The 19,641-nt window shown below is 39.5% G+C and overlaps 1 protein-coding gene across 11 annotated transcripts in view; it reads left to right on the top strand.

The window, feature by feature from the left end:
• ABI1 (abl interactor 1) overlaps positions 1-19,641 on the top strand; it is a 77,219-nt gene that overhangs the window by 33,538 nt on the left and 24,040 nt on the right. For all 11 annotated transcript variants that reach the window (XM_053960980.1, XM_053960991.1, XM_053960915.1 and 8 more), the window contains exon 3: positions 15,473-15,649. In XM_053960980.1, the coding sequence (XP_053816955.1) occupies positions 15,473-15,649 (177 nt within the window). The remainder of the gene's footprint in view (positions 1-15,472; positions 15,650-19,641) is intronic.

Genomic DNA, 19,641 nt, shown 5'->3' on the forward strand with positions numbered 1-19,641 from the left:
ATGTTAAGAGCCAGCACTGATAGGGTTATATCACCTATAAGCTGATAGGAGCCAGATCATACTTTATTTGTTCCACTCTTCACACCGAGGATGGCGATCGTACCACTTCCATATCCCTGGTTTAGCCTCACCCTAAACTGATGGATAATTAAGCATGTCTGGTTTTGTGTTATGCATGGTATTCAGACATGTAGATATGTCTACTAGTGCCTTATTTTGATGGTAGCATGACAGCTGGCCTCAGATGTGCTGCATCTATTACAGTTTCAAAGCACTCATGATGTAGTGGTTGTGCTTGATGGTACTCTGGAATCTGAATGCTAAAACGGGAGGAGAGAATTTCTGGGGGTGTTCATGGTGCTTTGGTTAAAATAACGAGTTTTTCCCTTTTCTGAGCTCAGGCTGTGGCACATGAATAAATAACAAAAAGCTCAGGAAGCGGGGGATGGTTTCCATAAGCCCTCACTGAGCAAAATTCAAGTTCAATCACTGGGGATTTTGCTGCTTTAAGCAGCAAACTCCTCCTGCAGTGCAGTGTGCCCCTGGGCTGGCAGCAAGAATATCAAGCTTCATTCCCAGTTAGCTTGTTTCATACTGCTAGACCTCCAGACATGGGAGCAAAAGGAGAGTGAGGGGACCACAACTCCAAGTTACAGGCATGTTATTTTCAGCTCAATAACTTTAAGGCTGTATTTCCTCAAGCTGCTTTAATGTGTAGTCCTTCAGTCAATGCAAAAATTTCTTCAGAGGTGCTCTCTACTGGAGGTGGCTTAAATACTTGGACTAAATATATCTGACATTAAAAAAATATATTTGGAAAACTTCTAAAATACTGATTTTCATGTGAAGCATTTGCCTAGAATATGTTTAAGAGAACACTGCTGACTGGTCATTATTGGATAATGACTTTGAGAATATTGAAAAGCATAATCTAATCAGTAGAAACTGATTTAAGAAAATGTGGAATGAATTTTTCCAAATGCATTTTTAGAAAGCAGAGGTTCTGCAAACAATTATGTGACTTAAGCAAACATCCTGGGAAAACAGATTGTGAGCAGTCTGCAGATCTTACTTGGATAACTTTCCTGTGTACTCTTCCCCTCCTTCCCATTTGCCGAGATTCCTTTAGTCGTGGTAGCTCTCAAAACAAATGTGTAGTTGTTGTTTATATTAGCTGTATACTTCTGGGATTAAACACACTCTGCATTGCTGAATGGATATACACAGTTTAAATCCAAAAAGTACATTGACCTCCCCAGATTCTACCAAAGCAGTGGGGGGAGGTAGGCCACAGAAGTTTGCACAGCTGTCTTTTTTGTAGCCCATTAAAAAGTGTTGTGATGTACCCCTTTTTCTCTTGGGGAACTCAGCAGCACCTCCCTCCCTGATTGAGGTAGTGGTCTATTGATCCCCACCACTCTTCTGTGCACTCAGGTTTCTTGCAGGCTTTCAGTGACTCTTCAGTGTGTGTTTAGCTGTCCAGCACTGCCCAGCTCAGTGTCCAGTCGTGCACATGTCTGTGTTGTGTGTTACTGTGGTGTGGAAGAGCTGCCTCTTGAAACTCTGTGGTGCCTTTCAGAGGCTTTTAACTCACTGTGGTGTTTGGAGCATCCTCACCAGGGCACTCCTCTGTAAACATTTCAATGGTCAATATTTATATAGCTTATGTATAACTTCTGTCTAAAGTGACAGTAGGAGATGGCCAGTCTTCTTTTTCCTGCCATTCTCTTGTGACAAACAGTATTTTGTTCCCTGCCCCCTATTCCCTGAACTGTGGGCTCAATTATCCCAGAGACAAGGTCTTAAAAACTGCAGACTTCCAGCTGCTTCTTTGACTGGCTTCAGTCTCTATGTTTTCTCCAGTGGCTAATGCTCTGCTTCTCCCCAAGTGTTTGCAATCATATTTAATCAATATGCTAATAACTGCACAGTGGAAATTGCTGATTTCTGAGCACATTATCAGTCTAATGAATTGACTGTAGCAGTAGTAGGATGATACATTCAGCAGCAGGGACACAGTGGTGTGCCTGTGTCTGAGCCTACACACAAGACTTCTCTTCAAGACTTCTACTGTCTCTTAACCTGCCATCAGGCTGCAATGTTTGTGTTCAGATGCTCTTGCACAGGATGAAGTCAAGAACTCAGTTTTGGGTGTGTGCATGTACAAGCCTGAGATGTGATCCTGGTGGAGGGGCTGAATTATGGCACAGCTTCTTTGTGGGCCAGGCTCCCTCTGCCAGTAGGCCCTGCCTTAGTTAGGAAAAGTTTAAGGTGGATAAGGTTGTGGCTCAGTATGGGGTAAGGGCTGCTGGGACTTCTGAGGCCATCTGGATGTTACCAGAGGTGGAACTGCGGTATTTCATATCAGTCATGGCCAAGAGTTGGGAGGCTAAGGGAAATCCATTTACAGAAACAATGTGCAACTTCCTGTTTGAGTTGTGCGTGGAAATAAAAATGGCAATGGAGAATTAGAGCAGCTTTAGCAATTCCATCTCTGCCTTGGCTCTTCCTTCCCACCCTGTTAGACTGGTAAACGTCATACATGCCTGTGATCTGCTTGTCTGTCTTCTGCTTTTACTTAATATATCCCAAATTGCAAGAAGTCTGTATGACTCAGTCCAAAATAGTGCAGTCCTAGGAAACATGTGAGGGGATTTTTGTCAACTCTCCTTTTTTGCTTCAGTGTCTTAAGTTTGAGCTGATGGAAGTTCATGATGCTTCTAATCTTGTCCTGTGTTGATGTACCCGCTTGCTGAAGGGGGTTTGAGAAAGGAGAGGCAGTGTAAGGAAGTTGATCTGTTTTGTGCTGTTTGTCTTTGAAAACGAAAGCAAGAAACTTGCCAGATCCAGATTGTTTTGGTGTTCAAGGGACGTGGAAGAGCTCTTTGCTACAATAATATGCAGAAGATAGTAGTATGAGTAGTAAGTGAAGTGTAAAGTAAAATACATGTACTGAAAACTTTTAGATGGGAATCTCTAGTGGCTGAGGATTGTTCCTGCCCCCCTATTTTACTGATGGGCGGGGGGACAAGAGGAAACAAATCCTTGTTGTTGGTTATCACTCCATTGGAGTAGCACCTCGTAGTGCTACAACAAAGTTGTTTGCTGGAGCATCTTGCCTACTTTTTATTAAAAATATATTTTAAAAGTGCAGAACTTCGGTAGTTCTCTTCTGGACAAAGTGGGATATTCAACCCTTGAACATTTAGGAAATAAGAAATAGACATTTCATGTAGGGTAAGACGTGTTTGTGACACTAATCCAAGAGGATTTGTGCTGTAGATAGTGTGGCCTTTAGCCATGTGCTGGCTGTTGAATTAATACTCTTTGAGTTACTCTTGGTGCAGTGTTGACGCAGCTGAAAACCAGCACATGTTCCACTAGCTTGTGTCACTGCCATCAGATGACATATGATCAAAAAGAGATAGCAGGAACATTGTGCCTTGGGTGATTTGTAATCAAACTATGTCTGCAGGTAGCTAAAGGATACCCACTGTCATTCCAACATGTATTGTCCTTTTTTATGTGTGGGGGAAACAGTCTCTCTTGGAACTGTCAGCCTTAGATATTTCATAGGCCCTGAATTCATGTAGAGAAGGGAGGTGCTTGGAAGAGGTGTTTTTGTGTGTGTATTTGTGTAGGTGTGTGTATTTTTTGTTGGTTTTAGGTAATTTGTTCGTTGGGATTTTCTTGTTTTAAGAAAAGTATGTGTCTGAAAATTAATCCAGACCACTTTCAAGTAATACATGTGATAAATGAGAATAGCTTTTATGTGTGAGTTTTGTTATTCTTTAGCATAATAATTATTTTGAAATATACAATAAATCCATTATCCCATCCACGTAACATAACCTTTATTATTGGAAAATATTTTATTTTTGCTTTTAGAGCTGATTAAGTAAAGCACTGAAGAGGTGATACATTAAGGCTAAGGCCATATGAGCTCACTTTCTTTTGGCGTGTGTTCTGTTTCATGCTCTTCACAATTTGACTTGCCAACTTAAAACTAAATGTGAAGTATTGGGCTTTGGGCTTTTTTTTATTTGTTGTTCAGGCATGAGCATTCTGACTCATCATTGTTGCAGCTTTATCAGCCTCTTACCTCAGACAAACTTTCAGAAAATTCAGACTTGTTCTGTTGAGTTTATTTTTCATAGGCTTTTTTTAGATGGTTTCCTTTTCAGCCACCTGCAGTGCTCTTTGCAATTGCACATGTTCATCTCCTATGAAGTTGCTTGTTTTGGCACACAAAATGCTTTTCGTTTGACATGCAGTTTTGTTCTACTCCCATGGTGGTTCTTTAGTGAGTCCAAACTACTGAAGAAGCTGTTTAATTTTTCCTTTCTGTTGTGCTTTCCTACAGTCAAAAATATATTTAGGTTTGTATGTTTTGTTTAATTCTAGACAAGCGCATTGCTTCCACTAAGGAAAAGAGGGACTTAATCAGCTACTTCAAAATGCTGGAACTCTTATGTGGAAACTTGCATGAGCATATTTATTTTTCTTCTTTTTTTCTTTTGAATTGACTTAGTCATGCATATCTTCAGGGATACCCAGAAAAAAAATAATTTGAAGTTACTGATATCTAATTTCACAGACTGAAATACACTTACACATACAGCTGGAAATTTGACTTTGCATAATCAAAAGCATTTATCTGCTTTTTGTGCTTTTTAGGGCTGAATGCAAATGTAACATGACTACACATCCCAAATGTTGTTCTGTCAAAAATCCACCAGATAGTACTGTTGAAACACTTCTCTTTTGAAGTGTCTTCCAATTTAAATGATTTTAATCAGCAACTGGTGTTACTTAAGCATTGAAATGTCTGTTCAGTTCACTGTGTAGAACACTAGAGGAGAGGGGGTGTACCTTGAGAGTTCTCTTACTGTAATCCTGTCTTGGTGAAGGGGAAGTGGTGGGCCAGAGGAAGGGCTGAGTAAAAGAACTGACGTTCAGAAAGATGTTTGTGGCAGTGTGAAACTCAACTGAATGGCTACCAGTTAATTTGCCATGTGCTGTAGTTTTGATCTGATGCAGAGCTGGGTCTGTACTTCCTGTTGTGCAGCGCTTCTGAAGTGGTGGGGTGTGGGGTTCAGCCACAGCTGCATCTCCTGCAAATACTGGAAACCATATTCTAGAGGGATCAGGGATTTTGTGTCAGAACAGGGAATAACACCATGGAAGCTATTTCTTTCTCTTCCCCCACTCCTGAAATTGCTGAGAAGCCATAGACTTTAGGAGGCAAGTGGAGATAAATGCCTTGTCTCCTCTTCTCTGTCTTCCCACAGAGATCTACATTAGTGATGCATTTTTTTTCTATCTGTTTATTAAACTCTTGAAGAAGGTATTGAAATAGCAGTTGCATTTGAAAGAAAAGAAAGTTACCTAGAACACAAAAAAAAATTGTTGTACTCCATATAAACATGTGTCACAAGTCATTGGAGGGCTAGTGTTTTTTTTTTTTTAATGAACAATGTTCATAATGCACTTCTTACTGCAGTGTATGTACATTTAGTTTGCTCAAATGGTTAAAATTGACAGTAGGTTTTGCCAAAGCACCAGAAGTGTTATCTGTAACTCACTTGTGGGTTTTCATTCCAATTAAAAACATCAGTGGAAAGTGTTTAGCAGGGAAATCTGGGCTGTCACTGTGGCCAGAGCAGGCAGCTGTGACAGTGCTGCCTGTACCTGTGCCCACCTATACCCTGTCTATTCCTGGTGCAGGTGCACAGCTCCAAACCCAATCAGCAAAGCTCCTTGCTTGGCATAGCACAGGAAGTCTGGCAGAGCCAGGAATAGAACTTCAATCTGCTGTTTTCCAGGCTCTTGCTTTTAGCCACAGACCCATCCCACCTCTTCACTCGCTGAATCCTGGCAGACAGCCGCCTCCTGCGTGCGGGGCCAGCTGCTTCTGCAGCGCTGTCTGACCTCCATACTCCAGATGTTTGAAGTTCCATTTCCCCCATGCTTATGTGAACTTTAGCAAAGTGCTTCTGGCATTTCACCAATGCAGGGGAGAGGAGGGAGGGCTGTTGTCTTAACTGTTTTCTTTCCATAATAAGGGCCTCTCTAGAGCTGCTAAAAATCTCTTCCTCTGTAGGACTTAAACTCCATTTGCCTTCAGTTGCCATCTGCCAGTCTTACTTCCCACATCCCTCTCCCTGTTCCCAGAGATACTCTGTGGACCTCCCCTCCTTATGCTCTGTGTTGACATCTTCCTTTCAGCTGGGGAAAGTGGGGAGCTGAGGGTGAGGGTGAGATGAGACTTCCTTGTGTCTCTCCAAAGATGTTTCTCATTCATAGACCCTAATTCTGTGAGGTGGCATTTCACAGGTGAGACCTACTGGCTTCCATCAGGTGCCTCATTTTATCTGATCAGCCTCTTGCATGAACATGCCTGAAATAACCATTAAGAGAATAATGTGAGAAGCTTCTTTCCTTCAGTGCTGTCTGAGGGATGAGTATGTATCCTTCATAGCAGTCCTTCCATTTGCACTTGGCAACAGGAAAGAAAAACCAGGTGTGAACTCAAATCTGGCTCTTGGACGAGTGGGTTAGTTTCTTTGCTCTGATTCTTGTCCTAGAATGCTGTGTACCTGCTCCCAGCCCCTCTGGTCTGTCCTTGCCCCATGTCCCCTTTCTGGTCAGCTTCTCCAGCAGAATGCATGACTAGATTTGCCAGTAGGGTACTCTGAAAAGCATCTATAGAAACAATCCTTCAGCTGAACAGCCCTCTTTTTTTCCTTTTCTCTGCTGTTGTGTAGGTGTATGTGCCACTCCACAGGTTGTGTTGTGGAAATTGGGATCCAGTTGGGGTCCAATTCTTAGTGAATCCTAGTCTTCCTTTTGGAAGAAAGGCTAACGGTGAGGCTATCTGTCTGTGGCTAGTAATCTTTAAGCCTGTTTCTCTAGCTTCTGCTTTCAGTTTCTTGATTTTAATGGCACTTTTTCTTCTTTAAACACTTGTAAGCACATGTTCTGTTAGTTAGGAATGAGGTTTTTGTTAAGTATGTCTTGAAATGAATACAGCTTAAACTTGCTGTGAAACTGTGTGCATTATTGTTTTACATTCTGTGCTTCTGGATTCTAAAAACATGCAGTCCTGAGGAAATGGGATGTCTGTGGTATACTTCACTACCTGACCACTCACCCCCTATAGCTGTCCTGATATGCCAGAAAAAATATCTATGTGAAGATATAAGATATCTTCAAGTGTTGCTGAAATCTCTTTGCTTTATGCCAGTGGCAATTGCTAGGAGAATCTGAGAAAGAATTGCTAGTGTATATAAAAAAAAAATGTAAATTCTAAATCAGGGGCTAGCTCCATTGGATTAAACTGATACATAATCTGTGTTCAGACATAATTGAACAAATAGTGATAGTCAAAATAAGGCCCACAATCAGCACTTTTTGAGCCCTTCTCTCCATGTATAGAAATGTATTTTGAAAGTGTACCTTTTCGTATGAGTTACTTCTGGAAATGGGCCTTTGTATTTCTCTCATTCGTTTTCCTTTGATCTCTCTAGTACCTTTCCCCCTCTGTTGCCAACAAACATTTTATATGGACTGTGAAAGTTGCTGTATATACCTGTGTTGATGGCCTTAGTTTGTTGTGTCAGTCAGTAAAAGCTCTTGAATGTGAGCCCTCTGTGCAGGAAAAGGAAGGTGACATATCGGATTACATGAGATGTGGCTTATCTGGCTCCTCTAGCCTTTTACCTTAAGAGGCCTGGATTTACCAAGACTTCAGGAGATGAAGCTTTCTGGAGATCCTGTCCTACTATTGTCGCTTGTCTGTTTGCTGAAGAGAATGTGTGAGAAACTTCTATCTAAACTTACCAAAAACATTGCTGGGTTTCCAGCTCTGGAAATACAGCTCTTAAATCTATTTCAGTTGTCTCCTACATTGCCAGCACCCCATACAAAGCAAAACACACAAGGTGAAAATCAGATGTCCAAATGCTTCAGAGTGATAGGAAACATTAATTTCATGCTGCAGGTTCAAAAGGCATGGCAGGATATTCTGAGGATTCTCAAATGAATTTAGGTAGTGGTGTCAGGCAACTATTAGCCTTAGTGAAGAAAGTTGGATTGAAGGATTGTTTATGTGAAATAAAAAGGTCTTGAAACCCTTATATTCTTAATGGAATTTGGGGAACTGGAAAAAGCATCTCCCTTTTTCTTTTCCTCTAGTAACTGTTGCTTGTTGCTAGCACTGTGTTTCTTCTGTGGATTGACTGATAAATTGATAAACAGTGCTTTAGCAGATTTCATTCTGGTTACTGTCCAAGAGGCTGTTAAAAATGTCTTGAAATTGTCTCTTGAAGAGGGAATGGTAAGAAAGGCCACTCTCCTTTTTATTATGAAAGTGAAAGATAACCAATATAAAGCTTTTAGTACAGTGCCTTCAAATGAAATGTGTTCAAAGCTAACTAGGGACTTGAATTTCACACAATTGATAGCTAACTGGGCATGATAGAAGATTGCATCAGTCTTCTATCTTGAGAGACAGGATTGACTCCACCAGTCCCTGATAACAGAGCAGTACTTCAGTCAAAGTTTCTTTCAGTTTTTTTATACGCTTCTCAGTTGTTGGTTAACTTAACCAGGTGTCTATGCTGAAGAACTGGGACGAGGCAAATGCTCACCAAACGGACCAGTTTTGGTCTGTAACTGAGCTGGTATGGTCACAGCTGGGGTATTCAAGCAATTTCTAGTCAATGGAATTGAGGGTGACAGTTCCCAATGCCAGTACAGCCTCATACTTTGGGGGAGATGCCCATGGAATAAATGTGTGTGCACAGGGTGCACAAGGGTGACCGATGCAGTTGCGTCCACGCTCTGCTCTCTGTGTCTCCCGTGAGGCCAGGCCTGCTTAGTGCTTGGACTCTCCTGGACAAGAGAGGGAAGTAAACTGTTTTATTTCTGTAGGTAAATTTCTTGAGTTTCTTGAGCAGTATCTTGGTGGGAATCAGACAATATGTAAGCAATAGTTTCAAGTGAAATACTTGAGTTACTAGCACTTTCATCAATAGTTAGAGAAATATGTAATTTGTAATATTGTTTAGATATCTGATTGTACATGATGTTATAAAACCCCAAACTACTCACTTGAGCTTTTTCATGTCTGATATGCCTTGAGCCCATAATTCTTCTTTTCTGTAGAATATATATTTGTAGTTTAAATATGTTCACATTTCCCTGTGTTGAATTTTCTTTACAAAATAATGGCATAAAATGGTGCTCTCACTAAAGAAGTCAGCTGTCTGACTGAGCCCATTAAAGCTGGGGATTTCATTGTTCTTTTTGTAGGTCAGACTGACTTTCTCGCAGGTGGCCTGTGCAACGTGCATTGTCCAGATCTCCTCAGCGTCTTTACTCAACCATAACTCATTTATTTAAAAGGTCTTACTAAATATGCTTTCTTTCTGGAAGCAGCAGTGCAATAAATTCGTATTTCTAAAACAGAGAAAGTTAGTGTTCTTATTCTCACTAGTTTATTTTCCTTTCAGGGAAGCTTACTGTATAAACTATATAGGAAGACAATGCAATCTGTGCTTCTGGAGAAGGACAGTAAGGGTTATATTAAAGCTGGGTTTAGGAACAGATTGCAAAGAGTGAGGGCTTGGGTGGTTTTATTTATTAAGGGATGCTGAAAGCACCTTAGTGTTTGTTTCTTAAGTTGTTTCCTTTGGTTAGTACACTGTATAGTCTGTGTGTGTGAATTTGTAGTAGAAAATATTTGTCTTAATAAAGTTTTTAACTTTGTGTATTTTACTGCGATGTCTGACCAATTAAATCTGAAGCTGTGACTGATTTTTTTTGTGGGCAGTAGAATGGATGCTACCTTTCATATTGAAATGTAAAGAAGTAAGTTTGGAGTCCAGACCAGTTGTACCAGAGATTGAGGAAGGAAACAAAGCTTTCTCTGCACCACCCACTGTCCCATGCATTGCATAGCTCTATTGACAAGCTTCAGTCTGAAACCTGTGCCTTTGCAGTATTTTGTGTCACATCAGGCACAGTTTCTGCTGAAAGAAGATACTGTATTTGATGGATTGCTGTGGTGTGATATGTCAAATCTAGTGTTCCAGTTGGCTTGTCTTTGACTAGAGGTCTTTGAAGTTTTTTTTCTTACACAATTCTTTTCTCTTATACTCCCAGCAATGCCCTTTGGTTAAGAGAATCTCACTGTTCAGGTATAGAATGGATAAAACACTGTTCTCTCCATGAACTTGGGATTCAATGATGTAGCATTTAGCATACGATCATATAAAGTTAGAAGGGACCAATAAGGATCATTGAGTCCAAGTCCCTTTTAAAGCTCAACCATATGACTTAGTGTCATCTAGGTGCTCCTTGAACTCTGACAGGCTTGAGACCCTGACCACTTCCTTGGGAAGCCTGTTCCAGTGATCAACCACCCTCTCAGTGAAGAATATTTTCCTAATGTCCAGTCTGAAATTCCCCTGACATGGCTTCATTCCATTTCCTTATATCCTGTTGCTGCTCACCAGAGCAGATGAGCACCTTCCCTTGAGGTGCTGCCCCCTTTGAAGGAGTTGTCAGCTGTGATGAGGGTACCCCTCAGCCTTCACTTCTCAAGGCTGAAGAAACAAAGTGACCTCAACCACTTGTATGGCTTTCCCTTGAGACCTTTCACCATCTTGGTCACCCTCCTCTGGACACACTCTGATAGTTTGTCCTTCCTGCATTGAGCTGCCCCAGAGTGCACACAGGACTTCAGGTGTGGAGCAGATTGATTTGGGGAAGTACAGCTCCAAGTCTGTGCAGAACAGTTTGCTGAGCCTCAGGATGTGTGACTACAGTGAGTGCAGTACGAAGATGGGGGTGCCAAGTGGTAGCAGGTCATGCTGCTTGCATGGCTGACATGGCTGGGTTTTGTTTGTATATAGTAATTGTAATCTATTCTGCTGACATTTAGGTATATATAGCACTGAGGCCCTGTAATCAGGGCTCTACTTGCCTGAAATAAAGTGTTAGTAGGAGACCCAACCCTATAACCACAAACTGAAAAAGCAAAAAAGAGAAACAATATCAGAATTACAGAAAACTGCTGCCAATAATGAGCTGCTTAGTCTTCCTTGTCTCCTTGCTTTAGAAAAATAGGCATCTTAAGGAAGTCTGTGGGTTGTGATCCTACATTCCTTCTTCTCTGAGTGAGTTTTGAAAAAGAGGGAGAAATTGAAAAGTTCCTGACTTGCAGCTCTCTGTGGCACAGGGCATTTGTTTGTATGATGTGAAAGTTCTTAAAAGCATTGCATGGAATGGCCTGAAAAGCTGTCATTAAAAGTGGTGGTGTAATCTTAGAATTTTTTTTTTGGTCTTATGTGTTTGTTAGATTTTTTTAAGACCAAGGAAGAGTCCTTGAAGTGACTTTTTGCTCTTCCTTAAACTCATAAATTTGAGTTGCAGTGTTTCAGGAGTAAGAGGCTTGTCAAAATTTTAATTGTTTTTCTTTTTCCTTTTTTATTTTAATAACCCCATATGTGTGAGCTTTATTAAAATGTTTAGATATGCTTATATTAGCTTGGCCAGAGACACTTCAGTCTCTATTTATTGTAAATTGTTTGTTCTGGGCTACCATGCTGTAGCACATGGGTACAGTGGTATGTGCAGCACAGGATAATAAAAGAACAACTATTTGCTGTATCATTGCTGTGCTTCACTTGGTCTTGAGGCTACTTTTAAGGAAGCAAACAGTTAAATTTTAACTCTACATCCTGCTGTTCAACTGTTTGTTGGTTTTTAAATTTTTATATGATTTAAAGAAGAGAAATAGTGGAGGCAGCTAATAATTAACAGTTCATTCAACCTCCAAGCTTCTGGATTAGCTGGCCTAGTCCCTGGCACTCAGTTGTAATGGCAATGGGGTTTGTTTGATGAGTTCATTTAACTTTGCTTCCCAAAGGAAACACATTGTGCTTCTGGAACCACTGTCTTTTCCCTCTTCTCCAAATCAGTATAAAGCTGGCCTCTGTCTCACTGGATTATGTTGTCTAGGAGTGAAATTCTCTGCCCTTTTCCCCAAATTTTAAATTGTGCTATGTATTTGTTTCAGCATAGGACACCTGAAGCTGGTCTGACTGCTTGCAGGTGCTTGTTAGCCTGTGCTAACCCATGCCACTTAGCCATACTTTGCTCCTCTCCATCTTTGATATCTGAAACTAGGTTTTGTGCATGAAATCACAAACCAACTACTGTTTAGCTGTCTTGTTACTATATCAGAAGACTTGTAGCTGCAGATGTCAAGTGTGACCAGAGCTTCGAGAATGGTCTGTTTTAGCTATTACCTGGTATATGTGGCTTGTTTTTCTTAGAAATTTAACTGTTGACTGGCTGGAAAGCTTTGCTGTCCTACTAAAAGTTGCTTGTGTGTTGAGTTTTTCCTCTTTTGAAAGTGAAAAATATAGCCTATGACTAAACAATAAACCTCCACATGAACATCAAGCAGATATAAATTAAAATATAAGAATGACCAATTGTTGTGTGGTTTGTTTTGCATAATGTTCACATAAGACTTAATAATATGCAGATCTAAAAAAAAAAAAAAAAGCCAATAGTTTCTTGAAGAAGTAAGATGCTGTCTGGTAGCTCTGATGGGCAGCCTATTGCTGTGGGCAAAGCATATGCTGTGAGCCTTTGCTTTGCATAGGGGTAAAATCCTGCCTTGCTTTTCCAGTGCACCAGATGTGGTAGGAGTTGAAGTCTCATTTGCTTTGAACAGCAAATTAGTCCCTTGCACAGGCATATCTGAATGCCTTTCAGGATTTACATATGTGCCCTGTTGCTGGCCCTGCACTGTGGTAGAGATACTCTTCTCTTCCTCACTGAAAATCATGCCAAGACTTTACAAATCACTGCTCTATACTTAATTTTGGATAAGCTGTCTGATAAAATTAATATATAGTATTTTCCTGTTCTATGAAGTATTTTCATTAACAGCAATTTATTACAATATTACTTAAGTCAATTTCCAAAGCATGTATGGTACAGCATCTGTTCCTGGAATTTCTTATCCTCTGTTCCAGTAATTTATGGAATTTTCATTGTCCGTTGCAAGGAGAAAAAGTCAATTTCACAGACTACCTGCTAGAAAAAGATGCCTTTTTTTTTTTTTTTTTTTGTACAGTGAAGGACTTTGTTTCGTTTTGTCTTTTTTCTTTTGCTGTCAGTGTTAAGAGAACTCCTAGTATAAAGATGCATCTTTGTCTATCCATTGAATAAAAAATGAGTTTCTTAGTAACAACAGATTTGGTTTGTGAAGATGAAGTAGAAGCATGGATTTATTTCTAGGGACCTAGCTGTATTTTAGAGAAGCCTACTTTGAAACATTTTTGTATGTTTTTTAAATTGATGTTCTCAGCCTCCTAAATTGCTATGTTATTTAGGGGACTTCAAAATTGGTTCTTTTTCTCTCCTATGCAGTGCTCATGTATTAAAAAATATGGAGAGTTGCTTATTATTTAAGGGTTTTGTAAGATAGTTTGAGACCTGCTGTTATTAAACAGAAAGGTTCAGGTTGTGCAGAAAATTCGGAAGAGAGATGAACATGTAGCACAGTCCTCATAATTCTTTCAGCAAGATCAAGAAAACAGTGAAAAGGCAGAACTAATATGTATGTTTCAGTCTCTAAAAGGAAAAGAACAAATAATAGCTGCATTTGAAAAAAACAGACCAATCTCATTCTTTAGTCCTCGTTCTATCATCTGTGAAATCGGCTGCCAGAGAAAACATGGGTGCAGTGGGTGATACCTGATACTGATGTAGGTAAATACTTGATGTATAGGATTGTCTCATTTGGAAAGGCATTTTTAAAATTCCTGACTTAGGGATTTTTTCAGAGCACAAGCATTTAGAACAATAAAGCTTGTTCCAAAGTTTTACTAGAATATTTAATTAATTTATTCCAAATAAGCTAATGCAGACATGCACACTTAATGTCTTGCATTGCTCTGGAAAATCACAACTCTTATTTCTATTAAGATTCTGTGTGCTTTCAAAGTAAAAGAACCTTTTGCAGTGTTTCAAGTAGTCTGTTATTTAGCTTGAAGCTGTGAAAACAAGATTGCTTGGTATCACTGTTTTTAGGTGCTTCTCTACCTGTATTCCTGCTTGTAGTCTGCAATGCCACCTATCAGAACTGTTAAGGAAGGGTCTTACATGTTTATGTCTTTGTGTAGTCAGGAGAATTTAAGATTATTTGAGCATGGACACCAGTTAATGGAAACAACAGTTCAGCTGAAGACATTTCACAGTGACCGCTGAATGCTGGCTTTCCTAGAAATGTTAATTTCCTGAATACTAATCTTGCTTTTTTTATCTTGCCTCATATAGGAGTAGAAATATCAGCTAATTTTGTGCTTCATCTTTGACTTTGCTTCACTAAACTAAACCTTGTGCTTCACAACAGTCATTTTAGATTAAACCATTTCTAGGTATGTACCTAAATGAGGTAGGATTTAGGATGACAAGGATTTTTCTTTCTTTCTGAACCTTTACTATTTTTTTTTTCTGTGATAGCCTTTCTAGGAGGAATTGATGCTTATAGACTAAGATTTATTTTCCTCAGTGGATAAAGTGGTGGCTTGAGAGGTTTTGCTCAAAGGGGCATTTTTTTGTCAGATACCATCTCCTTCAATGTCATCCTGAGGTTCTAGTAGGTACTTAAACCAGTACATTCAATCTCTGAATCTTGAAATAGGCTTCCTAGAAATGGGATTACTATGGCATCCAATGCTTGATTTGCATTTGTTCTTCATCTAGGGTTTAAGCTGTGATTATATCCCATGTAGAAGAATGTGCCTGTTATGTGAAGCTTAGTTTGTTTTTTCACAGACTGCTGGACTGATCTTTGTCTCCTTTTTTTTTTTTTTCTGAATAAAATGCAGCGTATTTTATATTCCTTTACTTGCAAAGCTTTGTTTTATTCTTTCAGTAAAACTGCTGTGAACAGTATGACTGAAACTAGCCCCAGTGCTGAAATTAGTCCCTACCTGTGCAGAATCTCGCTGTGATATGCTCTGATGGCTTTGCTGAAAGAAATTACCGCACAGACTTCCCAAGCTTAGTCCCTCTGGGGCTCTGAGCAAATTGCTTAGCTTGTCTGTCCTGGTTTCCCAGCTGTGGAGTTATTTATTACCACTGTCAGTCATAAGGACACTGAGGGTTAATCTGTGAGGACTGTATCTGCATAGTGTCTTTAGGGTGTCGAAGCAGTAATGTGTAATTGTAATTTTATTATTAATATTGGTTATTTCATTAAGGTGTAATTTTCTAACAACATTTGTGTAGATTAAACTCATTTCATCAATAAACTGGCATCCTTCCAGCAGCATTAACTTCGTTCAGACTCTTTGTCTAACAGTGAAACCTAAACATGCAGCTAGCTCTGTAAAGAAAACAGCAAATGCCTAAAGAAACCCATACTTTCTTGTTTTTAATCTAGACTGTGGACATCCATAAAGAAAAGGTCGCTCGCAGAGAGATAGGCATTTTGACGACCAATAAGAACACATCAAGAACTCACAAAATTATAGCACCAGCGAACATGGAACGTCCTGTAAGGTATATTCGAAAACCTATAGACTACACGGTGCTGGATGATGTTGGCCATGGCGTGAAGGTAAGAACTCCTGGACACTTGAGGATTCCAAGTAACACAGACCAGGAGACAGGGTTGGGGCCGAATGTTACTGATACTCAAAGGTTTAGTTCCTTTATGAGAGGAAGGATTAGCTCCCACATACAAACATTTCAATAACAAAATGGATTATTTTACAGTGAAGGATTTTGAGCAATGTTTTCCATAACCTTGTGACTGTCAGTGATAGTCACAGTATCAGGAAATAATGGCTCATGATCTTAGGCTAATGACTTGTCAAAAAAGCCATGGCTTTTAAAATTACCACTATTTCCTCCTCTGCATTAAGTTGTCACTGCCATTCAGTTTTTCTCAATAACTAAAGAAATAAAGGAAGTCATCTCTAATGGGGAAGTTGGCTGGTGGGGTTGGGGTTTTTTGGTGGGTGAACAGAAGAAAGGGGGAAAGCTAGTTTGCATTTAAATCTCAGTGGCATTTGATGTCTTACTTCCATTGGACAGCCTAACTTTCCTTTTCTCTAAATAAAAACCTTAATAAGATAATGTCTACCTCTCTTGAAATGGTTGTAGTTGGAGTGAATTAATACAACACCATTTGCTCCCTGGTCATCTTTTTATAAAAAATAATTTTGTATCCCTCTAGACCAGGTGTTCAAGGTATATTCAGTTTGCAACAATCTTCTCTTGGAAGGTATTTATTCAAAACCTGTGTATCCCCTAAAGGACAGCACATCCTCATGATGTGCTCTGGTCAGTGAGTTGTGCAGCTGTATCAGCCCATCACATGCCCTTTGAATAGCTGAGCTTGAGGAACAGATCTTTAGAATGACTTGGCACAACAGAGACCAGGGTACCTCCTGCTTTATAGTAGCCCTCCACATGTCCTCAGGAGTCTAATTCCAACACAAGTTAGAGAGCAGTTCTATACCATGACAGCTGTAGACTATTAATTAATGTAGTGACTTTAGACTACCTGACCTTTTTTTTGGTTTATAGGTGAACCTGTATTAAACATGTAACTCAGGATTGTTTCTCGGTAATAAATTAAGCCAGTCTTGATGAATAAGTGTTGTGTAGAAGCCTGACACAGACAGATGTGTTCTGAATTGCTATAAAATAGAAACACTGGAGTCAGAGAAACTGATGGTTTTTCAGTATAGCCTGCATTTGAGGAGAATGTTCTACAAATAGAGAGTACAGAAATTCAATGTCAGATTATTGGTTTCTGCATTTAAGTGCTCCAGGGATCAAGTACTGTAGAAGACTTCAAAAGTCAAATAATTACTGTTAGTCTCTGAAATTGATGTTTTGCTGAACTACTTGTGTTATGCAGACTCAAAACAGGTTGCTTGATCCATGAAGGCTGAGGTTATTAAGGGTTAGCTGTTGTATCTTCCAATATCAGTATTTGCTTTTGGGAGTAGTAGTGTCTTTATTCATGTGACCCTCTTTTTTAGTGGGTGCTGTTTACTCATTTCTAGGCAGTTCTTATGGAATGGTTTTGGTGAAGGGTGTTTTTGAATGTTAGTGGTTTATTCTATACTAAAAGCTTGGTCTTTTCAGATGTAAAAAAAGCCTCTAGTAATAACCAAATTGCCAACTCAATTACAAGACAGCTGCAAATTATATCTTGATACTGTTTCATTGAGTGACTTGCCTAAGTCTGTTTTACAGCTGTCAAAGGCATAGAACAGTTGGTATTTTCTATGTAGACTTGTTACACAAATGAAATAAACTGCCAGCCAGACCTCAGGTATGTAGTTCAAGGTGGCTGCCACGTGTTAGAGACACTGTTGAAAAGAGTGTGCTGAGTTAATGACACAATTAAATGTTTTAGCCATCTTATTACTTGGGTTCCAAGAGTGTGCTACAGATCAAGGCTCTGATGGAAGTAGCTTACTTAGTCACCTAGATATAGGCAGTGATGTTACAAGAAAATCAAACCAAAACAACTTAAAAAGCTGGATCAAGTCCTGTTGGAAGTCGGCACAAATGAAAGATGATGCTGAGAATCTGAGTTGCCTCTTGAATCTACAGTTAGGGGAGAGCATACAGTAAACTGAATTACAAACTTGTCCAGAGTGGTCTTAAAAGATGCTTCAGTCTCTGTTGAGTCTTATTTTCTTGAGCAAAGTTTTTACCTCAACTGGACAGCAACATGTCCAATAAGGCCTTAGAAACCATGTTTTTCTAGAGAAAAAGAAGTTTGAAGTCTGGTTAGAACTGTTGTCAGTTTGACTAACTTACAGATCCCTGAATGTTTTCTGCCGTGGCAACTGTCAGTAAGATACAGCACAACACATATATTGGCATTTAAATATTAAATAAAAATTGTACAACACTTTGAAATCTGTGGATGACAATTCATTGTTGTTAGTGGGACTCTGTTCTGGTGTAGGATTTGATAAAGGAAAAATACAAGGAGGAGAAGTCAAGGATACAAACTGGATTATACCCTGTTTCTGCTTTTATGCATTTAAATATTGATGCTAGGAAAAATAAATAAATAAATTTGCAGTATATTTTATGGGGTGACCCTCAATTGTTTCATATGGAAAGTGTAGATAAAAAAATCTCTCACAGAGTTAAAGAAATTAGGAAGGTGTGTAATCCTCGGGGTAAATGCTGTCTTCACCTTACATCTTCCATCTGAGCAAATGCAAAACCACCTCGTGTGTATACTCACACATTTTCTTTGTTTGTCTCTGCTTGTCGTGGCTGTGTAGAAAGGATGCAAAAGCAGATGCATGTGCTTGGGGCATGGAGAAGGCTCTGCATGCCCCCCTCTGTCTCACACACAGGCAGCAATTTCTTTGGGGGCAGGTGAGGGCAGTGATGGGTAAGAAGCTGCTCTCCATTGCAGGTTTCCTCACTTATGGGAGCACTTCCTTGGAAGGCAGTGCTGTTTCCTCCTCCAGCACGATCTTGGTTGAAAAGCTTTTGTAAAGCATCCTAGGATGATAGAGGTGCTTTCTCTCTCAGCCTGAAACCTCCATGGCAGCCCCAAAGTGCCCCAGCTGTTGCACTCCCTGCCCCTTCCCTTTGCAGGGACAGATACAGACAATGTCTCCAAAAGGTGCTTTTTTTTTTTTTTTTTTTTTTTTTTTTTTTTTTTTTTTGTGTTTTTTTTTTTTGTTTTATGTATGTCTCTGTGAAACCAAGGCTGGCATCAGTCCAAATCAGGAGGGCTTTTTAAGTTGGTTTGCTAGCAAGAAAGCTTTCCTTTGCAATACAAATATGTGTTGATGGCTCCAGGAAACACACAGGGAAGCATTTTTGCTGGTCTGTGAAATGGTTGCTCAGCTGTTACCCTCTGGGCATAGGGGAATGTAGCTGAAGTAATTCTTTGTAAACAAGAGTAAGTGTCATTATCTACCTTCCTGAGTAGAGCTTGGTTTAAAATTATTAGGCAGAGGCTACTTTAACATTTCCTTCCTCTTCGTCTACTTTTTTTTTTTTTTTTTTTGTGAAAGGAAAGAAAAAATACTGTGCCAGCAAATAAATAGGTCAAACACAATTACTCATACAGAAAATCCTTAGTTTAAGAGTGGGGAGAAGGAGGAAGCTTGGAAGCTGCCTTAAAAACCTTAAATTTGCCCTTAAAAGCCAAATTCAAATTAGCCTTGAATTTATAATAATCTTCTTTTTGAATAGAAGGCAGGTGGAATTGCAGCAATTTGTAAAATGGCAGCTAAGTAGGAAATTGAAGTGATGATGCCTTATGGTTAAAGGCAGATAAAATGTTGAATGCATGCCTAATTGAAATGCCTATTAGCTGTAATTGGATCAAGTTTATTTGATGGTACTAATAGTTCTTCAGAACCAAACTTGAATTGTATATGAAGATTGATCACTTTTCAGTTTTATTTTTAAGGAAAAAAAATGTAATTTTGTCACCATAAAGAAATATGCATTTTAGCACATGAAAGCTGTAAGAAGCTTTTGAGCCCCAAAAGTTAAACAGGAGTTAAGTATTCAGAAATCTTTCTCAAGCAAATGGAAGTTGGAAGGACT

This window comes from Vidua chalybeata, chromosome 1 (genome assembly GCF_026979565.1).
Source record: "Vidua chalybeata isolate OUT-0048 chromosome 1, bVidCha1 merged haplotype, whole genome shotgun sequence".
In the NCBI taxonomy this organism is placed as follows: domain Eukaryota; kingdom Metazoa; phylum Chordata; class Aves; order Passeriformes; family Viduidae; genus Vidua; species Vidua chalybeata.